The sequence below is a fragment of the Panthera pardus genome, unplaced genomic scaffold (genome assembly GCF_024362965.1).
Source record: "Panthera pardus isolate Hobbes unplaced genomic scaffold, ASM2436296v1 HiC_scaffold_2, whole genome shotgun sequence".
Classification (NCBI taxonomy): domain Eukaryota; kingdom Metazoa; phylum Chordata; class Mammalia; order Carnivora; family Felidae; genus Panthera; species Panthera pardus.
Window position 1 is genome coordinate 128,878,994 of NW_026526765.1, and position 24,027 is coordinate 128,903,020.

A 24,027-nucleotide genomic window follows, 5' to 3' on the forward strand; every position below is an offset into this window, starting at 1 on the left:
CTCTCTGCTTCATACTACGCCAACTCCTGAAAAATTACAACTTCTACACCATCCCTACATACCTAGTTTCTAGTTTAAATCATTCATACTAAGCTTCCATTGATGAAACAAAACGCTTTAATATATTTTTTCAATTGTCTCCCATAAATTCCTAATTATCACACACTTGAAATCACATTTTCCAAAAATAATATACTTACTTTAAGTTTCCCTCTATTAAATGCACATACAGAAACTTGATAAGAAGAATGCCCCATGTCTACGAAAACTACATTTCTTGGTTTCTCTTCTAGGGCAGGAAGATCTTGCTTATAGATTCCATATGCAAGAGCAACTACATAAGAAAAAAATTCAATGTATCATTTAAGTAGTACATTTAAAATTCAATTAAGTAAAAAAAAAAAAATTTATATAGTAAATAGTATGACTACACATACTATTTTAGAAAGAATCAAATTCTTCATATACTTTGTATAATTTATTCATGAGGAACATGAACTTCAAAGAATAAAATGCTGACATTCCCTTAGACTTCCTTAATGTTTCCAATTTCCAATTCCAATGACTTTGCCAATTTTTCCCAAACCACTTCCCCCAGTTTTCCAAACATATTTTCTGGGATTTCTTCTACCTTTGTGCCATCTCAACATTTCCACGTTATCTCCTTCTGGATGCTGCTTTACACCTCATAATAGAAGTGGAGAAAAGGTCGATTTTGAATCTAGGCACTGCTCTGAACACACAATATCTGCTAGCCTTCCAAACAAACGTGATTAAATATCAAAGTTAGTGCTAGGCAGATAAAGAAAAAGCACCAGAGGTCAGAGGAATTCTTCACGCGTGACACAGTAACCAAAAATACTGTGGCACACAGGTAGTAAGTGCTCCAAGCAAAATGAAGAACAAGAAACCCCAGGGTTTTAAGATTGCAGAACCATCCAGATTCAGCAAGTCAGGAATGTTAACAGTCCCTGTTACCTGCAGTAGTTTCATTCATTAATCGTAAGCAATTAAGACCAGCAATTTGTGTTGCATCCATCACTGATCGTCTTTCTGCATCGGTATAGAAACAAGGAACCTACAAAAAAAATGTGCCAGTTTACTATATGAGAGAGTCCTCATTTAAAATACACCTGCCAAAAAAACAGTACAATCGTAGGGTGTCTGGGTGGCTGAGTCAGTTAAGCTTCCAGACTCTTGATTTCAGCTCAGGTCATCATCTCACAGTACCTGAGCTCAAGTCCTGCACTGGGCAGAGCCTACTTGGGATTCTCTCTCTTTCCCTCCTTCTGCCCCTCCTCAGCTCACCTTTGTTCTCTCTCAAAAGAAATAAATAAAAAACAAATAGACAAACAGTAAAATCCAGAAATGCCCTCAAATACGTACAGTGATTTTTTCTGTATATGATCAAGGAAGTATTTCAAACCAGTAAAGTTCGAATATTCAGTAAGTACTGTTAGAACAAATGGATAGTCATACAGAAAGAAAAAAATCAAGTTGCATCCTTACTGCACACCTAATAATATATTTCAAAGATTTAACAGTTAAAAAAAAAAAAAGTACTAGAAGGAAAGGGAATTTTTACCATTAGAGTAAGAAATTCTCTAACTAAAACACAAAATATAGTAGGAAAAAAAGAGAAAGAAAATATTATGTTTGAATAGCAATGCAGGAGGACAGATGGTAGCTATACTTGTGGTGAACATAGCATGATGTATAAACTTATCAAATCACTAAGTTTTACAACTGAAACTAATGTAACACAGCATGCCAACTAGAAGTAAAAAAAAAAAATGTTTTAAAGATTAACCTATTTGACTCATAAAAATTCTAATGACCAAATGGGGAAAAGATTTGCAAGTCATATTATAAAAGGGTAGAGCTCATCTATCATATGAAGAACTACAAATCAATATGTAGACCATAAACTTAAAATGAGCAAAAGATAAGAATGTTTTACAGAAAAGGAAATACAAAAGGGCTCTTAAATTGAAAAATGTTCTCAACTTCACCTAAAGAGTAAAACATTAAAATTACATACATTATTCAACTATTATGGAATTAGCTGATTCACCAATAACTCTTCTGGTGAAGCTGTGGTCAAACAAGCTCTATCACACACTACTGGTAGAAGTTTAAATTAGTAAAATTCTTTAAAGGGCAATGAAACAACAGCTGTTGAAATTACAAATACAGAGAAACTCTCTGTCGTAACAATTTTACCTCTAGGAATTTAGCCCTAGAAACAAACATCACACATGAAAAATATCTATCTGTTCAAATTTACTTACTACAATGTAACTTTTTTTAAAATTCTTTACAATTAAAAAAAAACCTGGATGTGCCTGGGTGGCTCAGTCAATTAGGCATCTGACTCTTGCTCTTGGCTGAGGTCATGATCTCACACTCTGTTGAGTTCAAGCCCCACATCAGGCTCTGTGCTGATACCTCAGAGCCTGGAGTCTGCTTCAGATTCTGTGTCTCCCTTTCTCTCTGTTCCTCTCTGCTCACACTGTCTCTCTCTCAAAAACAAATAAACATCAAAAAAAAATTTTTTTAAGGGGGTGGGGGGGGAGAAAAATGAAAGTAAAAAAAGATATATACAAGGGCGCCTGGGTGGCTCAGTCAGTTGGGTCTGACTCTTAATGTCGACTCATGTCAGGATCCCAGGATTGTGGGACTGACCCCCGTTTCGGGTTCCATGCTGAACATGGAGCTTGTTTGGGATTCTCTCTCTCTCCCTCTGCCCCTCTCCCCAACTTGTGCTCTCTCAAAATAAACATTTTAAGAAAAAGGATATATACGTATTTACTTGGGTACACAAAAACCTCTGGAAAGATCTGTAACCAAGTAATAAAACTCGTAACATCTGGGAAGAAAAAACTTCCTACTAGGTAAGCAGAGGGTGCAGAAGGGCCAATTTGATTTCTGAACAATGGGGCTACTATTACTTTTCCAAAAAATTAAAGTTTATGTTTTAACAATAATCAATTGATAAATAAAGCAAAATACACCCAGGCTCTATTTATATAGCTATTAGATATAACATGATACCAAGAGCTGGGGCAGTACCTGTGCAGAAGGGTTCACAGAGGGGCCAAAGACTGCTGTCTTTGAAAGGCCTTAGAAAGGCCTGATGAAAAGGTTAGCGCTATCCTGGCACAGAGTAACTTAACTGAGAAACAGGTCACTAAATTCAAAGAAAAATTTCCCTAAATAACAAGAGTGGCTCACTACACCTAAACTGCTTATACAACATTATTTATGCTAAATAGTTACCTTCCTTCTGGGGGTCTAGAACTTTGGTACAGGTTAGGCACAAGGTACTACCTACATAACTGACCTCCAGTTAGAAATCCGCAACTCCTAAGTTCAGGCAGAACTTCCCTAGTGTTGAGTATGTCACATGTTAACAAAACATGTTGCTGGAAGAATCAAGCACATCAAGAACCTTGCAAGTGGACTCTTGGAAGTCTGTACCTGGTTTCCTCCACACAATGCCCATGTACTTTTCCCTCTGTTGATTGTGCTTTGTTATCTTTTCACTGTAATAAATCTATGCTTGAGTATGGCTATGTGGTAAGTTCTACAAATTCTCCTGGCAAGTCACTGAAACTCAGTGTAGTCTAGAGGACCCCTAACACATGACTTAATACATCACCTCTTAACTTGATCTCAAAAGCTGGAAAAGCCACTCAGGCATTCTGCCACTGTACATAAATTTCACTTCTACACTGACCATATTTCAAGACCGAAGTTAGGGCACTAGGTGGGGGAAACAGGGACAAATGTGAAAATACAACAGTTAGTGAAAGGCAGAAAGCATCTAGGAAACACAAACACAGTGCCTGGACTGAATCTGAGCTCTTATGAGAAGAAGCACTTTTATTCTTTGCATCTCCAAAATATGGCACACAACAATAATCTATTTCTTCCTGACGAATGTCAGTTCTACTTTACTAGATAGCTAAGAACCAAGGAATCTACCAGACAACAGACTGCAGGACAAAACAGTCACCCAAGAGAGTCCTTGCTTTGCGGACCAATACACCAACATGAAGACAAAAGAGGCTACAGAGCTAAGATACCAAGATAACAAATGCAGAGTAAGGAGATTCAGTTGCAAAGCCAAGACATCCACCCAAATCCAACAGTTCCTAAGGACTCCACTGTCCTACAAGCACAAAGCTACACAGAGCCAGGCTGCCATCCTAAGAGGGATATGGAAAAGACAAGATCAAAATAGCAAAAACACCGAAATGGAAATGAAGAAAATGACAACATAACTGAGAGTATTCAACTAATTCAACAAATGAGTAGCTATTGTGTGCCAGGCACTGTGCTGTATGCTAAAAGGAATCCAGGAGGAAGTGGGCTTTGAGATAAGCCTTCAAATAAGAATAGAAAAAAAAAAAAAGAAGAAGAAGAAGAATAGAGAAGACCTGAATAAAAACTATGTGACAGAAAAGAACATCAAGAAAATGTAGCCTAGTTTGATAAATTCTTAAAATAATCACAACCTAAGGCAAAAAGCAATTTTATTTGCAATTACCAAGTTTCTTTTCTGTGCTTCTTCACTCAAGTCCCCAGTAAAACAAAGGGATCAAACTCACCGAAACAACACAGTCCACAACAGGCTTCTTAAGAACACTTTCTGCTGTCTCCTTCAATTTGGACAAAAGCATGGCAGTCACTTGCTCTGTAGTAAAATTTCGCTCTTCCTCCATATATTTTACCTGCAATAAAACAACAAAAGGATCTAGGCTTATTAAAGTTTCTCATGTCCTAAAAGCCTTAAAATGAGCAATATCTAACACATCATCAATGAAACATTATCTCAAGAGGGAACAAAACACTATTTAGGGAAGCAAAAATAACTAAAGTCACTTTTAGCTTTTTAACATGCTTGTCAAACATGAATACCTGCAGACAAGTACCATTACATAAACAATATGCAGTGACCACCAACAAAACCTAAGACAATTACCTGTGCACACGTAAACTGGTATAAATCACATGACCCACACTGCACCTCTATAAAGGGGTCTGGTGGTGGAAACTCTTGCCACATGGACTAATACGTGTTTTTACTTTGTTTACTGTGGTGACTTTATGGTCATTTCCAAAATTAGGATCCAATCTAACTGGAGGACACAGTTTTTGTCCCATTTGTTCACTGCTATAGCCAACACCCAGGACAGACCTGACCCCCATAAGTACTTCTGAATTAAAGAATTTAAAGAATTTATTCATTTAATTCAAGATACGCTACACTGCAAAAAATGTGCAACTTGGATAAGATTTGCAAACTTTAAAAGCCGAAAGACTGCCTGGGATAAGCCCCATCCCACAGGCCCATATTTCCCCAAATACAATCCATACCACAAAACAGACCTCTCTTCTTTCCACTGCTCCAAGTGAACCCGCACCCCACCTTCTCCTTACCTCTTCACTCCCCAACCCACTCCTCATATATTCTGGCTCACCATCTAGGAGTATCTCACTTTATTGCATATGAAGATGGGAAAGTACCCCTCCCTCCCCATAAGCCTCTTTCTAAGCTGCCTCTTCTTCCCCATTTGCTTCTTAGTCAATTCCTCCACTCTTGTACTTGGATCCACTTGTCCCCCGGGTCTTTTCCCTAGTCTCCTCCTCCTTTGGCTCTTACAACATTTATTACCAATGTGCCAATACCTATCCCTATTTCTTTCCTAACTATAAGCACCCTCCATTTATTCACCTCCTTTTTTTCCCTTTTTCCCCTCCCCTGTGCTCCAGATTTATCCACTACCAGCCCATTCAAACTGTTCTGAGATTATTGCCACAGATGTCCTAAGATTAGTCTTTGGTTATCAGAATTCTTCACTTCCAAATTCAACCTAATTCTCAGCTACAACAGCACAACTGACTACCTTTTTCTTATCATCCTCATCATCTCTTACATTTGAGCCTATTCCCGTGACCATGATTTCTCCAACTGGGGTGTCTCAAACACCAAATCTCCTCTTGCTAAACTGAGTTGCCTGGAAAGCTCAATCCACCCTTCTGGATTCCTCTCACCACCTCTGAGTAGAGGGAAGAGTGTGCCCATCCTATCCATCCCTGAGCCTCTCACCTCTTTTGTATGATCAGCTCACTTAATACTTCAGAGTCTTCTGGATGTCACAGAGATACCAAAAACTAATCTCCCTTTTCCCTAAAAGAACAATACCTCTTTCCAATCTAAGTCCTATTGTCAAGAGTATGACCATACATTTCATTAGTGACTTTAAAGTGTAAATTTCTTTGCTGGTATTGCAGAAAATCATTCACTAAAATCACACTGGAAAGACTGCTCCATCAGTAAACAAGACAAGCAGCAATGGCAGTGTTAACTTCAAACCACTACCACCCATCAGTCCAACCCATAGTAACAGTGCCACCTATCACTCCCAATCAAATTCCAGGTCATTCAAAAAATGCCAAATGGTCTTTACTAGCAAAAGCTTCTCCTAAACATTTGTTAATGTTTTCACTACAACTTGAACTCAGAATAAAAGATACAAATAAAACACTGTATTCATAAGGCATCACTTTGAGAACCTTACCTTTATCCCCGTTAATCCAGTGGGCAGCTGCACAATATCATAGGCAAGGTTAGATTTTTCTGCCTCCACAAATGGATCAGAGAATGCTCGGCCATGGAATCTTTTAAACCCCTGGACTGTGTTCTTTGCATTGGAGATCACCTAAGAGAAGGAATATCAGAGTCAAAACGTAAAAAGACTAGGAGCAATTAAATTAAAAAAAAAAAATTCAGGGATACCAGGGTGTCTCCGTCAGTTAAGAGCCTGACTCTTGATTTCAGCTCAGGTCATGATCTCACAGTTCATGGGATCGAGCCCCACATAAGGCTGTGTGCTAACAGTTTGGAGACCGCTTGGGATTCTCTCTCATCTCTCTTTGCCCCTCCTCTGCTCGCACTAATGTGTGCTGTGCTCTCTCTCAAAATACAGTTTGAAAATAAAATTCAGCAGCCTCAGACTCAATTAGCAACATTTTAACTCCACAAAGTTTCCTTCTGAGTTCCATTTTCTTCAGCATTACACCTTTCTGTATGATCTGCTCACATGTGAAGTGAGGAATAAGGGACCTGTACAGACCATAGTGGCAGGGATGGCACTAGAGCCCAGCTTGTCCTACTTCTCCATGAAGACATGTACAAAGGGATCTGTGATTCTTAAACTTCTAATCAACATTTACATAAAATGACCTTTAATTTTTAAAAATTACCATAGTCTGTGATTCAAACTTTTCAGGAGTCAATTTGGCAATATCAATTCAGAAATTCTAGTGAAAGAAACTTAAGATTACAAAAAAAAGATAACATTAAGTACACAAAAATAAATGCAAGACAGTGACCAAGTATTATTCATAATAGGAGAAAACTGGAAACTGCATGGATGGTCAATTAACAGGACAATGGGTTAAAAAAATAAAATGTATCCATATACAGTGGGTAACATTATTTTAGAAAGTTGGAAGTAAGTGTCTATATGGTATGATCTCACTTTTAGAGTGAAGGAATCATTTAAACCCTTAGAAAGCAAAAAAGGTTATACATTAAGATACTAACAGAGATTTCTGGATAACGATACTATGTTTCACTTCCAAATTTCTTTTACTTTTGTAAGAACCGCAGAGCTCCTCTTGTCAGCTATGTTAAAAGGCAGACAGAAGTCCTTTTACAAAACAATACGAGGCCTCCAAAACCAGGCCCTACTTCAGTAGGCTGCCAAGCAGAAACTCAGTATCACAATAACTATGTCATCCTAGAAGTAGACAGGCAGTTGAGTACAAGTTAACTATTCTCAATAATGAAAGCAAGTTTCAAAACAAAAGAACTCACTGGAATTTCAGATGGCAAGACATCCCAAACTAGTTCTCTACTTGCTATCTACTGCTTCCTAACATATATTCAACTTTTGGAAAATCAGATTATAAAACACCCAATGTGACTAAATATGTGACTAAAAATCTATTGGCTAAGCACCATTTCCATTGTCTCAGGCTTTTTTTGTTGTTGTTGTTATTTTATTTATTTTTTTTTTTTTTAGTAACCTCTACACTCAACATGGCACGCAAACTCAAGACCCCAAGATCAAGAGTTGCATGGTCTTCCGACTAAGCCAGCCAGGGGCTTTTAAATCGGAAGCCCTGCCCAGTCCAGAAAAAAGACAGGGTGCTCCAGGCTGAACCAGAAAAAAGATCAAATATGCAACTCTTTTACAGTCATTTCAGGCCCTCAAACACAGAACTCCTGGGAGTTCTGACACTCTGGTTACTCAGAAACCAACAAAGAATATCAGGTGTAAAGTAAACTAATAAAGTAAAGTAAACTAATGTCATGTGTGCTTCTACAAGTATGCTTTCCTTCTTTAAGAACCTTGATTAACAAGATCAAGTCTACAAACAACAATGACTCTAAGCAGGAGTAAGATGAAGACCCAAAAAAACAGACTTTAAGGAACACATAAAATAAATGGGAATAAGTGAGCTTTGCTTAAACAAGATCTGGGCAAAGTACCTCCTAGTAGCTTACATTAAACAGATTATACCGTTTATGTCATTTTAAAAAGCTATTTGCTTCTCACTCAAGCACAGGAGACTAAGATCAGACCTGTCTTTCTCAGCTGTCCACTTAGGGACTGCCATACTAGGCACGTAAAGGGCACTCCAATAACTGCTGAATGAAAAGATGGACAAAACAGAGAAGTCAGTCATTTTAGAAAAAGAAAAAAAAAAAAAAAAAAACTCTACCTGGCTTTTAGCTGCTGCTCCAATTGAACGATTCTTAGGACCAAAAGAAATGCAAGCCCTAGAAGAAAAAACATTTAAGCATCAAACCTTACTGCAACATTACATCCAGGCAGGATTACATCACCAGAGCAGGCAAGTTTTCTGAGTGTGAGGTTTAAAAGCCACATTTGTAAAAGCACACAATAAATCTGATTTTGCCCTCTCCATTGAGTACAACTATCCATGAGAATGGGCGGCATCTGGAGTCCTGTCATTTAGACTTTGAAGCACAAATCTGATGAGATAACCATCTGTCTCACAATACTACCAAGAGGTGGACCAGCCCATCTCCACTATTCTCTTATTCTTCAAGTCTGGGGCTCAAAATGCCAACACAAAATAATGTACCCCCTTACTAATACATCTTGCCTTTTCAAACAGCTTACAACCTCACCAAGTAGTCTATAAACCTGGAGAACTTCTGTCCTCCTATATATAGTAAAAGTTAACTTTAGTAACAATGATTATACAAACTGTTTACATTTATTACCTCATTAAATTCTCAAGAGTTCCATCTTATCCCTCTTTTATAGGAAAAGAAATTCTCAAGAGTTCCATCTTATCCCTCTTTTATAGGAAAAGAAACTGAGTCCAAAAAGGTGAAGTAAACTTATCCGGGGTCACACAACTTAAAAGCAATGAAGTGAGACTCTAGATCATTTCTCCATACCTTACACCCTACCTTGGACTCTATCTGCCCTAGACCCCTAGTTCTTCCAATTTAGAGTAACTAAGCTCTGGAGTCATATTGCCTTGGTCCAAATCTGACTATATTAAATGATCTATTGAGAATTCTTTTACTTTAATAAACTTACTAGCCCTGTGCAATCTGCCAGGAGGCTGGGCCTTTCTGTGCCTCGGTGGCCCTTTCCACCCTATAGGTTAAGAACCCCTGTGAACCGATCTCCCAGAGCAGTTGAAGGTAGCTGTGCCCTGTAGGAGTATGGCATAGCCTAGGATCTCCTCCGATATGCTCTGAACTCTAAACTCTGCAGGACTAGAATGTGCTGAATGTAGCCTCCTAGAAACAAGCTTAGCTTTTCTGCATATATATAACACTAGCCACTAAAATTTCTTTTTAAATGTCCTCATTACTACATAAATATCTCTATCACAGCCCATATTGCCCTTCAGAAAATGCTAATTATAATCTTATCCACTCCATTCACCCTCTCCACTCCAAAAAGGCCTTCTAGCCTAAGCCTAACAATGGTAAACTCACATCTTTTCTAAATGTCACCAGAGCTGAATTTCTAAGGTGTATCACACCAACACCTCAATCCCAACATAATTATAGGGCAACATTATTTATCTTCCATTGTTTCCTGCAGCCCTTTCTTCAAACCTTCATCTCCTCAAAACAAGCGCTGGGTCTTACAATAAAAAACATTAATTTTCTCAACTTCATTATATATCCTGTTGAAGGTTAATTTTCTCTTCTACCTGGAGAACTCTGAAGTGGTCTTGCTTATGATTACCTTCCAAACAAAATCAATAACCAACAAATAAAGCCCAGGTTCCTTAACTGTGGAACTTAAGACCTCTCACCAACCCAACCCCAACCCCATTTTCCACCTGCATCTCAGGCAAAATGACCCAACACAAGTTAGTCATCCAATCCTTCTGCTTTGCTCATACCACTTTTGCCACCTGAAATGCCTTGGCCCTTCTATATGCATCTCACTCATTCTCCAGAAGCATCACCCACTCTGTCTGTGAATCCTTCCCAATGTCCTTCAAGTAAAACTTAATCTTATTTCTACCTCTTAAAACTTACCAGAATTGGGTTAAAACTTGCTGGACTTTGGGCTATGCAATACAGAACACCTCCACCTCAAAAAATGTTCTATTACACAGAGCTGCCGTAGGTAATGTTCTCGAAGTCAGTTAACATTTTTACCTACTTTTAAAATCTACATCTGCTTTAACAGTAAATATATGGTTTTATTTTGAAATTTAACTTATAAACCTTTAAATATTTGACTAATCAGGAATTTTTCTTGTATGTGGTTTGAGGCAGGGATCTAAAATTTTTGGGGTGCCTGGGTGGCTCAGTCAGTTAAGCGTCCAACTTGGCCTCAGGTCATGATCTCACAGTTTGTGGGTTCAAGCCCCGCATAGGGCTCTATGCTGACAACTCAGAGCCTGGAGCCTGCTTTGGATTCTGTGTCTCCCTCTCTCTCTGCCCCTCCTCTGCTTGTGCTTGGTCTCTCTCTCTCTCTTTCAAAAGTAAATAAAGGTTAAAAAAAATTAAAGAAAAAAAAACTGTTTTGCACATCTTGAAAAGCTAAATAAAAGTTGGTTTCAGTTCAAATTACAGTTGACCCTTGAACAACAATGGTTTGAACTTTGGGTATTTTGTGATACAGTACAGTACTATAAATGTATTTTCTCATTATTTTCTTACTGACAATTCTTTTCTCTAGCTTACTTTGTTCTAAGATACAGAATATAAGACATATAATGCGTAAAATGTGTTGACTGTTCTTCAGTAATGCTGCCAATCAACAGTAGACTATTAATAGTTAAGTTTTTGATTAGTCAAGTTACAAGGAGATTTTTGACTATGCAAAGGATTGTCACCCCTAACCCCTAAAACTGTTCAAGAGTCAGCTGTATTCATCCTTTTTTGGCTCATACATACACACACTACTGTTACAACTTCTTACAGAACAATCAAATGTCACTACTGGAATGTCAATCTTCACCACATGATACAGCACTAACACCTCAAACAAGGCATAACTCCTGCAAGTATGTGGAAAGTCCACATTTTCCTTAGCATATCATAGAAAATCATCAATATCCTATCACTACAAAGCAAATTACACTCCACAAAGTTCTTTAATAGTAAGCCCATTGCACTAAAGAAAGAAATCCTTAGGTTTTCCACCTTGCCATCAACTTTATTGGTTTGAATACAAGCACAGTAAGAAGAGTTCAGACTCTAGAATCCGTATAATCATTATGGATCTGTCCAAATCCCTTCTCGGCCGTTCTAGCTGCATGACCTCTCTGCCGCTTAATATCTCTGAAATTCTATCTGCTCGTCTCCAAAATGGGGAAGTTAGGGGCATCAGCCTTAACAGCTGAGGAGAGCAGGAGAAGGTCACTATGGCAGAAGACGGCTCCTTCTCCTACCAAAAGCAAAGATCACTCTGCCGAGAAGTCCCAGGATCATTCTAAAGATAAAGGGGCCACCAAGTAGTCTAGCGAGAATGATCACCGCAGGAATAAAGCTTGGAAGAGATGCAGTGCTTCCATGCTTCCTCTGGTGGCACCAATACCAGGTCGTGGTCCAGCTCTACCACCAGCACAGGTGTGAGCAGAGGCCCTTGCTCCTCTTTAGCATCTAGCTGCTGGGGAAGTTCCAGCGTGCCCTGCAGCTCCAGCTCCAGCAGCTCCTCTGGCTCACAGAGTCCTAGGCATGGACACAATAGACGGTGCTCCCACTTGAAATCCAAACCACCCAAAAGAGGTGAAAAGGAAAGGAAAAAGCAGAGTCCTTCCCCTAAACCAACCCAAGTGCACATCAGAAGGCTCACTAGGAACGTGAGCACGGACCACATCATGGAGACATTGTCCACCTCTGGGAAAACTTAAATGATTAACGTGCTTGTTTCTACAACCTCTACATCCTTTCTAGGATGCACCCCCATCTGTCTACAGGCTAAGCGTCTATGGAGTCTGAGAATCCAGATGAACGAGGTGTTGGACAAAGGACAAATCAATGGTCAAGAGATCACTGGCACAGCTGTGCTGGCTCCCTGGCCTAGGCCGCCCCCAGGTGATTCAGCCCTCCCAGAAGAATGCAGCCACCCCCGACCATGTGGTGCCAGTCACCCCCACAGATAAAAAGACAGAGTTCCCTGAGGCGCAGGCCTCCCCGTGTGTCGGGGATGTCACCCCCCTGGTGGCTGCTGTGGCCACAGGAGCTGTTCCAGCTCCAACTCCTCCCGATAAATAGGGCCACCGAACCTCTGCGCCGTGACTTCTATCCCATCCACTTCAGTTCTGTCACTTTTCTAAGCAAAACAGGATTGGTAGGGAGCAAAGAAATTCCTTATTCAAGGTTGGCCCAAACAAAAGCAACTGAGACATTTCCTCTGACAGCAGAGTTCCAGTTGCAGGAGTATTACTGGTTTGGGGTTGTGCCCATAAAGATGCTCTCCAGTTTTCAGGAGCTCATGAGAGAGTCACTTTAGTGGCAAAGCCATTAAGGACAAGCAGGGTAGCAGTGCGGCCCCAGCCTGGGGGTATGATTTTCATTTCCACAAATGACGGAGGTCTAATCTGGTGGCCTCGTCATGCCCTTGCTTACTGGTCTGCAGGATCTCTCAGGAAGGAACGCACTTTTGAGCAGCTGCTGTTCCCACTAGCCTGGCCCTGCTCCCCTGCTCCAGTCCTCTTCCAATGTCTAGGGTCAAACACTCCGTGTTAGTTCCCGAAAATGGTTCTATTTTTACATGTACTCATGCACACACACCCACATCCCAGGTCTGCATTTCTCTCTGAAATTGGTGAACAAGTTGAGAGCCAGCTCTGCAGAGTCATAACTGCACGGACCCCTCTATTGCAGCTGTTATTCATTGGGGGGGTCTTTTGCAGGTTACCTTGGCAATATGTACAGTACTTTTTGGCTTTTATTATACAGTCAGTACTGTAAATTTTGTTTTTGAGTTTTATAACTTGTAGCATTTGGGGCACTGTGGTGTTTATACTTTACTGTGTAGAGTGAAAGGAATGGGTTGAATAAACCTGGGATTAGAATGCAGATCGGAAAAAAAATGAATAAAATGGGGAAAATTACAGCACCTACCTCATACCTGTTACCAAGATTAAATGTGGTGATCCACTTTTAAAGGGCTTATATCAGAGAATGGTACATTATAAATAATATTAGCTATTATTATAGCTCCAGTGAAGCCCTGCTTTGAGTTTCATTTAAAAATATACAAACTAATTTGCTATAAAAGTTCTGCTTCACCTTCTCAAGCTATCCATTAAAATCTAGTCAGCCATCTTCAAAATCATCTACCTAGGAGGAATAAAAAGCCCTACTTCCATTCAAAAAGAACAAATGAATGGGGGTCAATATGCCAAACAGCACAAATCGAAGGATTTTAAAAATAAAAGCTTATGCCAAGTAACCTAATATTCACATGTGAAGAAAGCTCCAAGAGACTAAGTCAAATATTAGGGCCTGTTCGAGAACCTAGTCCAGTACTTTCTAATTAGTGTAAGCTTATTGCAGAAAATTAGAAAACAAAGTACAGCAAAGAAAATAAACATCTGTAAATCCACAACCACCATCCCCACCAGGAATGGCCACTATTAGCATTTAATTAAATACTCCTACGGAATTCTAATAAATATAATAGGTCCTAAAAACACATAAGCTGAAATTCAGTTTGTTTCTCCTCAACACACCATCTGAACAACATTCAGGGGCCGAATCACCCCACTAGGATTTTTACATGGAACAAGGATAGAACAAGCTATTAAAAAGAAACATATCTACCACTCCCCACTCAACCAGGAACTTCCAAAATTTGCACAGAGCCTGCACCCAATCTTTATCTATGGCAAGAAGCCTCTCCTTCAGCCGAAAAGGTCAAGCTCCCACACCTTTCATATGCCAGGCAGTGTACTAAGCACTCTGCACTTGATTTTCCCAGGTACTCGGAGAAAAGAACTATTATTGACCCAATTTTATAAAAGAAGTTAGTGCGCCCTGAAACATAACTGGTAAATATCAGCATCTAAGATTCAAAATCCGTACCACCAGGCTCCAAGTCCCATATATATCTGCTTCTCATACTGCCTACCAAAACCCTTAAATTTATTCCCACTTCTAAACCTTCACTTAGACCATCCCAATCCTTTCCTCCATGTGTTTTAATCCTATGTGCTCAAGCCCCATCCCTGCCTTTCCTCATCACTCCATCCCCCAGGCATGCAACCTCTCCTCTGCATTGATAGCTTAAGTCTGTACTTAATAACCTGTCCACAACTGTTCTTACTCTCTTATGCTATTTACTACTGCTTTATCTCATTCGTGTTTCCACCTAGAATGGTTACACCTCTAGGCAGCAGGAATCTTTATCTTGTACTTCCTCTCTATGCCACACAACTCCAAGTCAATGCTACTAAAAACAGAGACTTGGCTACTTGACTGACATTACTTTTCCTCCACTCCCAATTACAGGTTGCTTTACATGAAATTAATTCAAATTAAGTTCAAGACTCCCCTGTTCTAATAGTTAAGTCCTAGAAATAACCGTCTTTTTTTAGGCCAGAGAATAACATCATTCTCCCCTTCCTGGGTAAGAAACACTACTGACCAAATATTTATGCACATTCTAATGGGATGTTATGAACAGCTGCAATCAACACAGATCCTTAAAAGGCAGTTTCATGTTTATAAGAATGTGTAGAACTGCTCAGGATATTAAAACAGCTGTTGCTCTAATTCGCTTTCTTAACCAATATGAGAAAATGAATTTATCAACAGAATCCATAATAGTCTTCAGACTATCAAATGATAGATTTAAGCAAAAGCATCATGGAAGAGATTAATCAGACTATCCTCTGCTTACTTATCTACCCTCTGCTACTATCCTTCTATCCTCTGCTACTGCTTATCCTCTTACCCCTGAACTAGGAAGTACCTCCAAAATTAACATCTAACAGACCAAACAGCTCATACTTAAAACGATACACTACTCTCAAAGCACATCAAATTCTTTTTCTTAATGTATTTTTTAAAGTTTATTTTTGAAAGAGAAAGAGAAAGAGAGAGAGAGAGACAGAGACAGAGAAAACTCAAGCAGGGGAGGAGCAGAGAGGAAGGACAGAGGATCCGAAGGAGGCTCTGTGCTGAGAGAGAGCCCGATACGGGGCTCAAACTCACCATGAGATCATGACCTGAGCAAGATTATGACCTGAGCTGAAGTCGAAGAGTCAACCAACTGAGCCACCCAGGCACCCCTTTTCTTTTTTAAGTAAAGTCCACACCCAGTGTGAAGCCCAAAGTGGAGCTTAACCTCATGAGCCTGAGATAAAGACCTGAGCAAGATCAAGAGTCAGACAAGTAACCTACTGAGCTACCCAGGAGCCCCCAGCACAGCAAATTCTTGAGGCATTAAGATTTGCACATTAAAAGCTGCAAATTATGAACCCTTAAGGCAAACTTCAATAGCTTCATTTTATTATCCTAACATAATCCACTAATGAATAGGATTAATTAAAAAAATACAAAAAGGTAGTAACAGCAATACTAGAAAATACTTGGCAATATTTACTGTGTCTGGCTTTATCTTAAAAACTTTGCGTAGTTTTAACTCATTACAATCCACACAATTCCAGTGAGAGAAATCACTTATCTTCCTGTTACAAATTAATCCTTTATATTTGTGTAAAGTATCCTGGCAGCAGTACTTTAAGCATATACAGCTGACCCCTGAACACAGGTTTGAAATGTGTGGGTCCAGTTATGCATGGATTTTTTGATACAATACAGTGGTATAAATGTATTTCCTCTATGATCTTAGTAAGATTTTCTTTTGCCTAACTTACTTTAAATAGAACATATATACAAAATTAAGTGTTAATCGACCATTTACGTTATCAGTAAGGCTTCTGGTCAACAGTAGGCTACTAGTAGTGAAGTTATTGGAATCTTTTTTGACATACAGATTTTCGACTGCACAGAAGTCAGCACCCCTGAACCCCACACTGATATACAGCGTCAACTGCATATTCTATGCCCCAGCGATTTCACATCTGGAACTCTATCCAACAGAAATAGAAGTACAGGAGCGCCTGGGTAGGTCAATTGGTTGAGCGTCCGACTGTTGATTTCAGCTCAGGTCCTGATCTGAGGGTGGTTACATTGAGCCCAAAGTCCAGCTCAGCGCAGAGCACAAAGACTGCTTGGGATTCTCTCTCTCCTCTCTTTGCCCCTACCCCACTAGCTCGCTCTCTCTCTCTCTCTCTCTCTCTCCCTCCCTCCCTCTCAAAATAAATAATTTTTTTTTATAATTACACATTTAAGAAAGTAGATTCCTATCTATGGATGTCTAAAATATATGTGTAGAAATTTTACAAAATATAGTATGATCCTATTTATTTAAACACACCCACTCCCCTATGTATATTTATAGAAGTCTGGAAAAAGGTATACAAGGATACACAACAAATAACAATAATGAGAAGGACAAGAAACTTCAGCACCATAGTGTTTTTTTGTTACAACAAACATGTATCTTGTTAAGTCAAGAAAAAAAAATGTTTTAATGTAGAAAACCCAATTCAGGGGTGCCTGGGTAGCTCAGTTGGTTAAATGCTGACTTCGGCTCAGGTCATGATCTCACAATTCATGGGTTCGAGCCCCACCTTGGGCTCTGTGCTGACAGCTCAGAGCCTGGTGCCTGTTTCGGATTCTGTGTCTCCCTTTGCCCCTCCCCCACTCGCTCCTTTCTCTCAAAAATAAACATTAAAAAAAAAATTTTTTTTAAATTTAGAACCTAATGGCATAAAGTTCCTGTCAAATAGTCTACCCACTTTGAATACAAAATTGTATTTTAGCTCATTAGTGATTCTAAGGAACTATTTTCATGATTTCTGCAATTCAACATAAGAGGGTAAATGGGATAAGCAGTCTGAACTTTAGTTAACAAAATAACTTGCCTTTTCTTTGAATCCAAAAGATCCAAGATCCACCTGTTATAATTAGCTCTACATAACATGCAAAAACAAGAACTTCATAGGAATACTTTCCTCGCACAAGTATCAATTATTGATCTCCCAGTTAACCAGAAAATACATACTTTCAGCTTTTGTTCTCTCAAAGGCAGCTAATAATAGACAATTTGGTCTCTTCAAATTTCTAATATTTCTAATGTTTTATTAGGAACTAGGGCCACAAAAAGGGTCATATAAACAATTCACACAAAGAAATTATTTCATAAGTAATTCATTTTTCTATCCTATACACTGTTCTTTTTGGAAAGTATAGCCCAATTCTTTCGTAATGTTTGGCACTCCAGTAACATTTTCTTTCCAGAGCTTTAAGGTTGTACCCTTTCTACTGTAATAATCCCACTAAATATAAAAATAAGCTTTTCATCTTATTCCAAAGCCTATGATCAACATCAACTTGGATGCTCCTAATTTAAAACTCCAAAATTTATCTCAAAGCCACCCACACTGCCCCCCGCATGATACTACACTAGTGGAGAGCAACATCAACTCCCCCATGGAATAATATTGCAATAACCTAAGTAACACCCTGCTTCTTCTCTTCCCCTTCTCAGATAAATCCATTCTCCACAAAAAAAAGGCAATCGTACTTTTAAAATTTAAAATCTGTCAACTCCTACTGCACCTAAATAAAAAACCCTTTAACATGATTTACAAAGTCCTGCCTCACTCCAATCCATCTATCTCACAACATTCTCTCAAACGGCTCAAGAGTAGTTATGATCTTCTCAGGCAAGTGTACCAAGCTCTTTTAAATGCTTCAGGTCTTCATCACTTTTTCTGGATCAGCTCCTGGATCAGCTCTTCCTTACACCCACCCACCACCTCCATGTAAATTTCTACTCATCCTCCAGGGCCTAACTTACATTGCACTTCTTTAAGAGTATCTTCCATCCCCACCACACATCCAATTTAAATTAGGTGTCCCCACCCAGGCCTCATCATCATATTCTATCCTTTCTAGACCTTTACCACAGTTAGTAGTGACTTGTTTGTTTAGCATCTGTTTTTTTCCCCATCACCCATGCCCATGATGGCAGGATCCTATTTATTTGTCCAGAGTACCTCCAGGGCTTAGCACAATAGCTGACATATAGGAGGAACTCAATATTTCCTAAAATTTAGAAAACCTGGGGCACCTGGGTGGCTCAGTCAGTTGGGTGTCCGACTTTGGCTCAGGTCATGATCTCACTGCTCATGGGTCCAAGCCCCACGTCAGGTTCTGTGCTGACCGCTTGGAGCCTGAAGCCTGCTTCGGATTCTGTGTCTTCCCCTCTCTCTGCCCCTCCCATGCTGGTGCTCTGTCTCCCTGTCTCTCAATAATGAATAAATGTTAAAAAAAATTTTTTTTTTTTTTTTTAATTTAGAAAGCCTGTATTTGGTGGAAAAGCAAGAGTCTCTTCTGGACAAAAGTCAACTGGATCCTCCAAAAACGGATTCCAAATACTGTTACACCTACAATTTGAAATGAGGTAATTCCAAAATAGCCAACTCTCCAAAAATTGCATCTCATTTCCACTATCACATTAAAGCAAACCTACATCATACTCTCTGTGTGCCTGAGACAAAAATCCATTTTTCAAAAAAAAAAAAAAAAAAAAAAATCAACCTTTCCACTCCCACCTTCTACTTTGGGACACCAAGAAAGAACTTTAAGCTAAGCAAAATCCCAGTTCAAAACGTATGATATCCCTAGAAGTTCCTGGAAAATATAAAATATGGGGAAAACATATAAAAAAAATCATTCAAGGGGTGCCTGGGTGGCTCAGTCTGTTAATCGTCCAACTTCGGCTCAGGTCACAATCTCAGAGTTTGTGGTTCGAACCCCGTGTCAGGCTCTGTGCTGACAGTTCAGAGCCTGGAACCTGCTTTGGATTCTGTGTCTCCTTCTCTCTCTGCCCCTCCCTGCTTGCACTCTCTCTCTCACTCTCAAAAATAAACTTTAAAAAAAAATTTTTTTTCAATTGCTCAAAAGTATCTAGACAGTATTTTATCACAGTTACATGATGTATCTGGTCACCCATCACCTAGTCTTTGAGGCAAAATTAATTCCAATTTGGAAAGACTAATCTTTTTTCTTTGTTTTTTTTATTCTCAACTTCATTAACATACACTATAGTCTTGGCTTCAGGAGTAGAACCCAGGAATTCATCTCTTACACATAACCCAGTGCTCAAACCAAAAAGGGCCCCCCTTAATGCCCATCACCCATTTAACCCATCCCCCCACCCACACCACATCAGCCCTCAGTTTGTTTAATCTTTTTTTTTTCTTAAAGCAACGCTTTTCATTCCAAACAATGGAATTCATGGTAAAACTGTTGTAGCTGTTGTCTTTTTTTTTTTTTTAATTTAAAAAAAATTAAAAAAAAAAAAAAAGCCTAAGATAACAGTCTGAAAGAAAATTCAGGAACACTATTTGTTCCAATATAGGGAATTCTCCCTGGAGAGAAATCATGTTCAAAACTAGGCAAGAAAGGACCAAAAAGTTAAAAATGTGACTCAGTGCACTATCTTTACAAATGAAGAAAACTTGGATCTAGAGAAGACAGTATCAAATAGAAAACTGATGCTTAAATAGTCAAAAACAAAAACTTCAATGCCTTGGGAAGAAAACTACACGGTATCTTTCCTGGAATGACAAATTAAAACATAAAAACCACTGTTAAAAACTGTAAAAATAGGAAGGAGTCTGACAACTAATGAATACAGGATTTCTTTTTGGAGGGATGAAAATGTTTTAAAATTGATTGTGGGGACAAACGGCACAGTTTTGGGACTACACTAAAAACGATCAAACTGTACACTTTAAGTGAGCTGACTGTACCATACGTGGGTTATACCTCAATAAAGCTGTTATAAACTATGAACAAATAGAGAAAGGGCTATCAAACCACATTTTAGCACCTGGGACGGGTTTTCAGGCAAGTGCCTGGTCTAGATAAAACAAGGGGCAGAAACTGGTCAGGTGGAAGTGTGAGCCCCTGGGCAGCAAAGATCAGACTAGTGGACAGAGCAATCTAGTTTGGCTACCAATCTGCTGAAAGGTGACAAAAGTTAGGGTGAAAAATCGGCCTTGGAACAGAAGCCCTCGAAGGGCCACCTGGCAAATAAGATAACCTAGAAAATAACAGGCTTCTTAAAAGATTTTGTCCCAGAAGAAAACAATGGATTGAAAAGTATCTCTACGGTCAACAAGCAGGCTCTTTAACCAAGGAAAGACCTGAGTGAGTCAGGATTTTTTAGAGCTGTGTCTATACTGGTCCCATAACTTACTATAGATTCTAAAAGTCAAAGTGAACCCCTGAGTCATTCATTAACAATTGCGGCCAACACCCTGGTTGGAATGCATTAACTGTGAAAGTGGAACGCTGTTAGGTGTGGATGCGCACAGAATGAAAGAGAATGACCCAACATAGTTCCATATACTAAAACGAAGTGAAAAACCAATGCGAATGTAGAAGCATCAAGAAGACACTGATTTTAAGTACTTTCAGGCCGCTGTCGGCTCCAACCAGAGCCCGAGCCTCTGGTGCCCCGGCTCCCTCTCTTCCGGGTGCTGCCCCGCCCCCACTCACGTGGGATTCTGGCCGCTCCATCTTCAGACGGCCGGCAGACACCGGATCCCGTATAATTCAGCTAACTTTTATTAGGCGCCTGCTGTTTGCCAAGCTCCGAACTCTGTGGCGGGCTCAAGATAAGCTACTACGCCCTGGGCTTGCCTCTGCCCTCTAAAGGAAGAACTCGGTCCACCATACATCCCAAGCCTGCCTCCCCTCCAGGTCCTACCCATACCCTCCGCTGGTACGAGTACCCACTCACAGCCTTCGCTCAACCGGCAGGCCAGTGGAAAAAGGCCTCGCCGCTGGCGCAGACACTCACGGCCAGCCGCGGCCACTGTGACCTGACACCCAGTGGGAGTTCCTTACCCACCGGGGCCTCGGTTCGAAACGGAGGTGATTCCCCGGCCCGCGTTTCCCAAGGCGCGAAGGTCTCCGACCAGAGCAGGCGCTACCTCCCACCCACCCCCTCTCCGTGCACGCGGCCGGACCGGCCCACACTCACGGCGTGCAGCGGTCGCTGTACTCGTTAGCGATCGTCTCGATGCCGCCGGCGCGGGCCACAGCGACGTAGCAGCTCTGGAAGCCCAGGTCTATGCCCACCACCGACATGGCGCCGGCTACAGTTCGGGCTCGAGCCCAGGTCCGGCCAGCGAAACAGGACACGGACCCCGGCGGGGCTGGCGCGTGGAGAGCGAGCCGCGTGGGCCAGGGGATGGGGACTCGCAGGAGACGGGAGGGTGCCCTCGCGAGCGCCTAGATGTGGGAAGGAAGCAGCAGCAGAGAGCGCTGCTCAGGCCGGCTCCGGCTCAGCGGCCGCAGAGGAGGGCGCCGGTAGCGGGGGCGGAGAAGATCTCGAAAGATCTCGTCGCGACGAGAGTAAAGCTGTAGCGCGAGAACTGCGAAGGAAAGGAATGTTCTCGCGAGACGCCGGCTCAGACGCCTTTCCTTCTGAGGTTCCGCCCCCAATTGCGACAAGCGGACGTCACGTCCAGGCACGAGAACCTCGGAAGGGACAGAGCGGCGGAAAGATGCTTGGGAAGCCAATTGCGACTGCGCACGGAACCCGCCGCAGCGACTCCCCACGGTGGCAAAGAGCACTGGGGCACCTCCCCTTCCAGAAGAAAGTAGGAGGGCCGGCATGGGGCAAAATACTGAGGAGGCGCCGTTGGTCTACTTCCGCCGTTTTTCTTTATCAAAGAAGCTTCCGGTTGTGGGACGTGTTGCGCCCCCAAATGGGAGCGCAAACTAATCTTCGAAATCCAGAGAGCCTTCTCTGCTCCCCTCGGTGTAGGTCAGTCGATAGAGGACACGGACGCCCTTGAAATGCGGCCCTGAGCAGGGCCTTGGGCAGGGGCTCTGTTGAAGTCCAGGACCGCGCCCTGTCCGGCGAAGGGCAGGAATCCTCTTAGTCCCACCGCGGTGGTTTTTTCACTCAGCCGTGCCTCACCATTCTGTAGGAACCTACGTGACTTAAATCTTGAAATCTCCAGCACATTCCCAAGCACCTGTCCTGAGCTAAATGCGAGGGACACGGATGAATGACACGCTACCTAGGTCCGTTCAGACCAGCTACTAAATGACAGGATTAGTCGAGGCTAAGGAATCTCACTTTAGAGCCCCTCATTTCCGCAGTGTATCAGATTGAGGACGGGAAGCCAGCGTGCCATCGGAAACCAACCCTGTACAATAAGCATTTCTGATGAATTGATTGAAGAGATCTCAGCAGTGGAATCTGGACCTCCAAGTCTTCAGTAATGTGTTGTGGTTTTTTTGTCAATATTTATTTCATGTCTTTTCCTTAAGGGTGTTAAGTGTGTAATCTTTCAAACCGCCCCCCCCCCAAACCTGAATCCAAAACTGGTCACAAGGATAACCAAAAAAAGTAAAAGGGATGGAAGTGGAAATTGTTATGCACAAAGTGGTGGAGACTAGGACTTTGCAGAAAAGCAAAAGTCTGCTTTCAAGTTGTTAACAAAAAAACAAAAACAGCAATAGAGTCTGGGTTGCTGAGAACTACAAGAATTTCTGTATTGTTGGAACCTAGCCTGAGTAGAAGATCTCAATCTCAAAGCTAGAACAATTGGACCATTTAATGAATGAGCCAAGAAGAAAGTACATTTTCTCAAATCTGCACCCCACACACACACGCACACCTCAGTCTCCTGGAGCCATGCCCAAAGGCCAGATTGTTTGCCTTTACACTTGCAAATTGCCGCACAGTTCTTACGTTTTGGCTAAACCAAATGGGCTTTGTCTTTAAAAACTAGTACTGTGGGAGCGCCTGGGTGGCTCCCTCGGTTGAGCGCCCGACTTCGGCTCCCGTCATGGTCTCGCTGCCTGTGGCTTCCAGCCTGGCGTCGGGCTCTGTGTTGACAGCTTGAAACCTGGAGCCTGCTTCGGATTCTGTGTTTCCCTCTCTCTCTGCCCCTTCCCCAGCTCACACTCTGTCTCTCTATCTCTCAAAAATAAATGAGCATTAAAAATTTTTTTTTAAATAAAAACAAGTACTGGGTGCTACCTGGGGTGGGAGGTTGAAGTAGTGGGTAATGGGAGCGGAAGCAGCAAGTTTTTTTTTTTTTAAGTTTATTTATTTATTTTGAGAGAGAGAGAGAGAGAGCAGGGGAGGGGCAGAGAGGAGAGACAGGATCCGAAGCAGGCTCTGTACTGTCAGCACAGAACCCAATGGCTGGATCCCACAAAAGGTGAGATCATGACCTGAGCCACCCAGGCAACCTAGAAAAAGCCTTTCAACAAAGAGCAGAGATGAACAGATACTCTACACCCACGTTCATAGCATTATTCACAATAAGCCAAAAGGTGAAAACAAACCAAATAACCACTGATGGAGCAATGGATATTTAACA

General features: G+C 41.1%; 1 protein-coding gene and 1 pseudogene across 3 annotated transcripts in view; one reads left to right on the top strand and one right to left on the bottom strand.

Moving 5' to 3' along the window:
- Nucleotides 1–21,975, bottom strand: part of HSPA4 (heat shock protein family A (Hsp70) member 4) — a 46,943-nt gene extending 24,968 nt beyond the window's left edge. The window contains exons 1-6 of one of the 3 annotated variants that reach the window (XM_019422007.2): nt 21,666–21,975; nt 8,800–8,857; nt 6,588–6,728; nt 4,614–4,736; nt 979–1,078; nt 201–334 (exon numbers count right to left, since the gene is read on the bottom strand). In XM_019422007.2, coding sequence (XP_019277552.2) covers nt 201–334; nt 979–1,078; nt 4,614–4,736; nt 6,588–6,728; nt 8,800–8,857; nt 21,666–21,772 — 663 coding nt within the window. In that variant the 5' untranslated portion in view covers nt 21,773–21,975. Of the gene's footprint in view, nt 1–200; nt 335–978; nt 1,079–4,613; nt 4,737–6,587; nt 6,729–8,799; nt 8,858–20,177; nt 20,195–21,665 lie in introns of those variants that run through there. The other 2 variants (XM_019422008.2, XM_019422009.2) reach the window with 2 other exon arrangements.
- Nucleotides 11,897–13,043, top strand: LOC109250873 (RNA-binding protein with serine-rich domain 1-like; annotated as a pseudogene).
- Nucleotides 21,976–24,027: the final 2,052 nt, after the last annotated feature.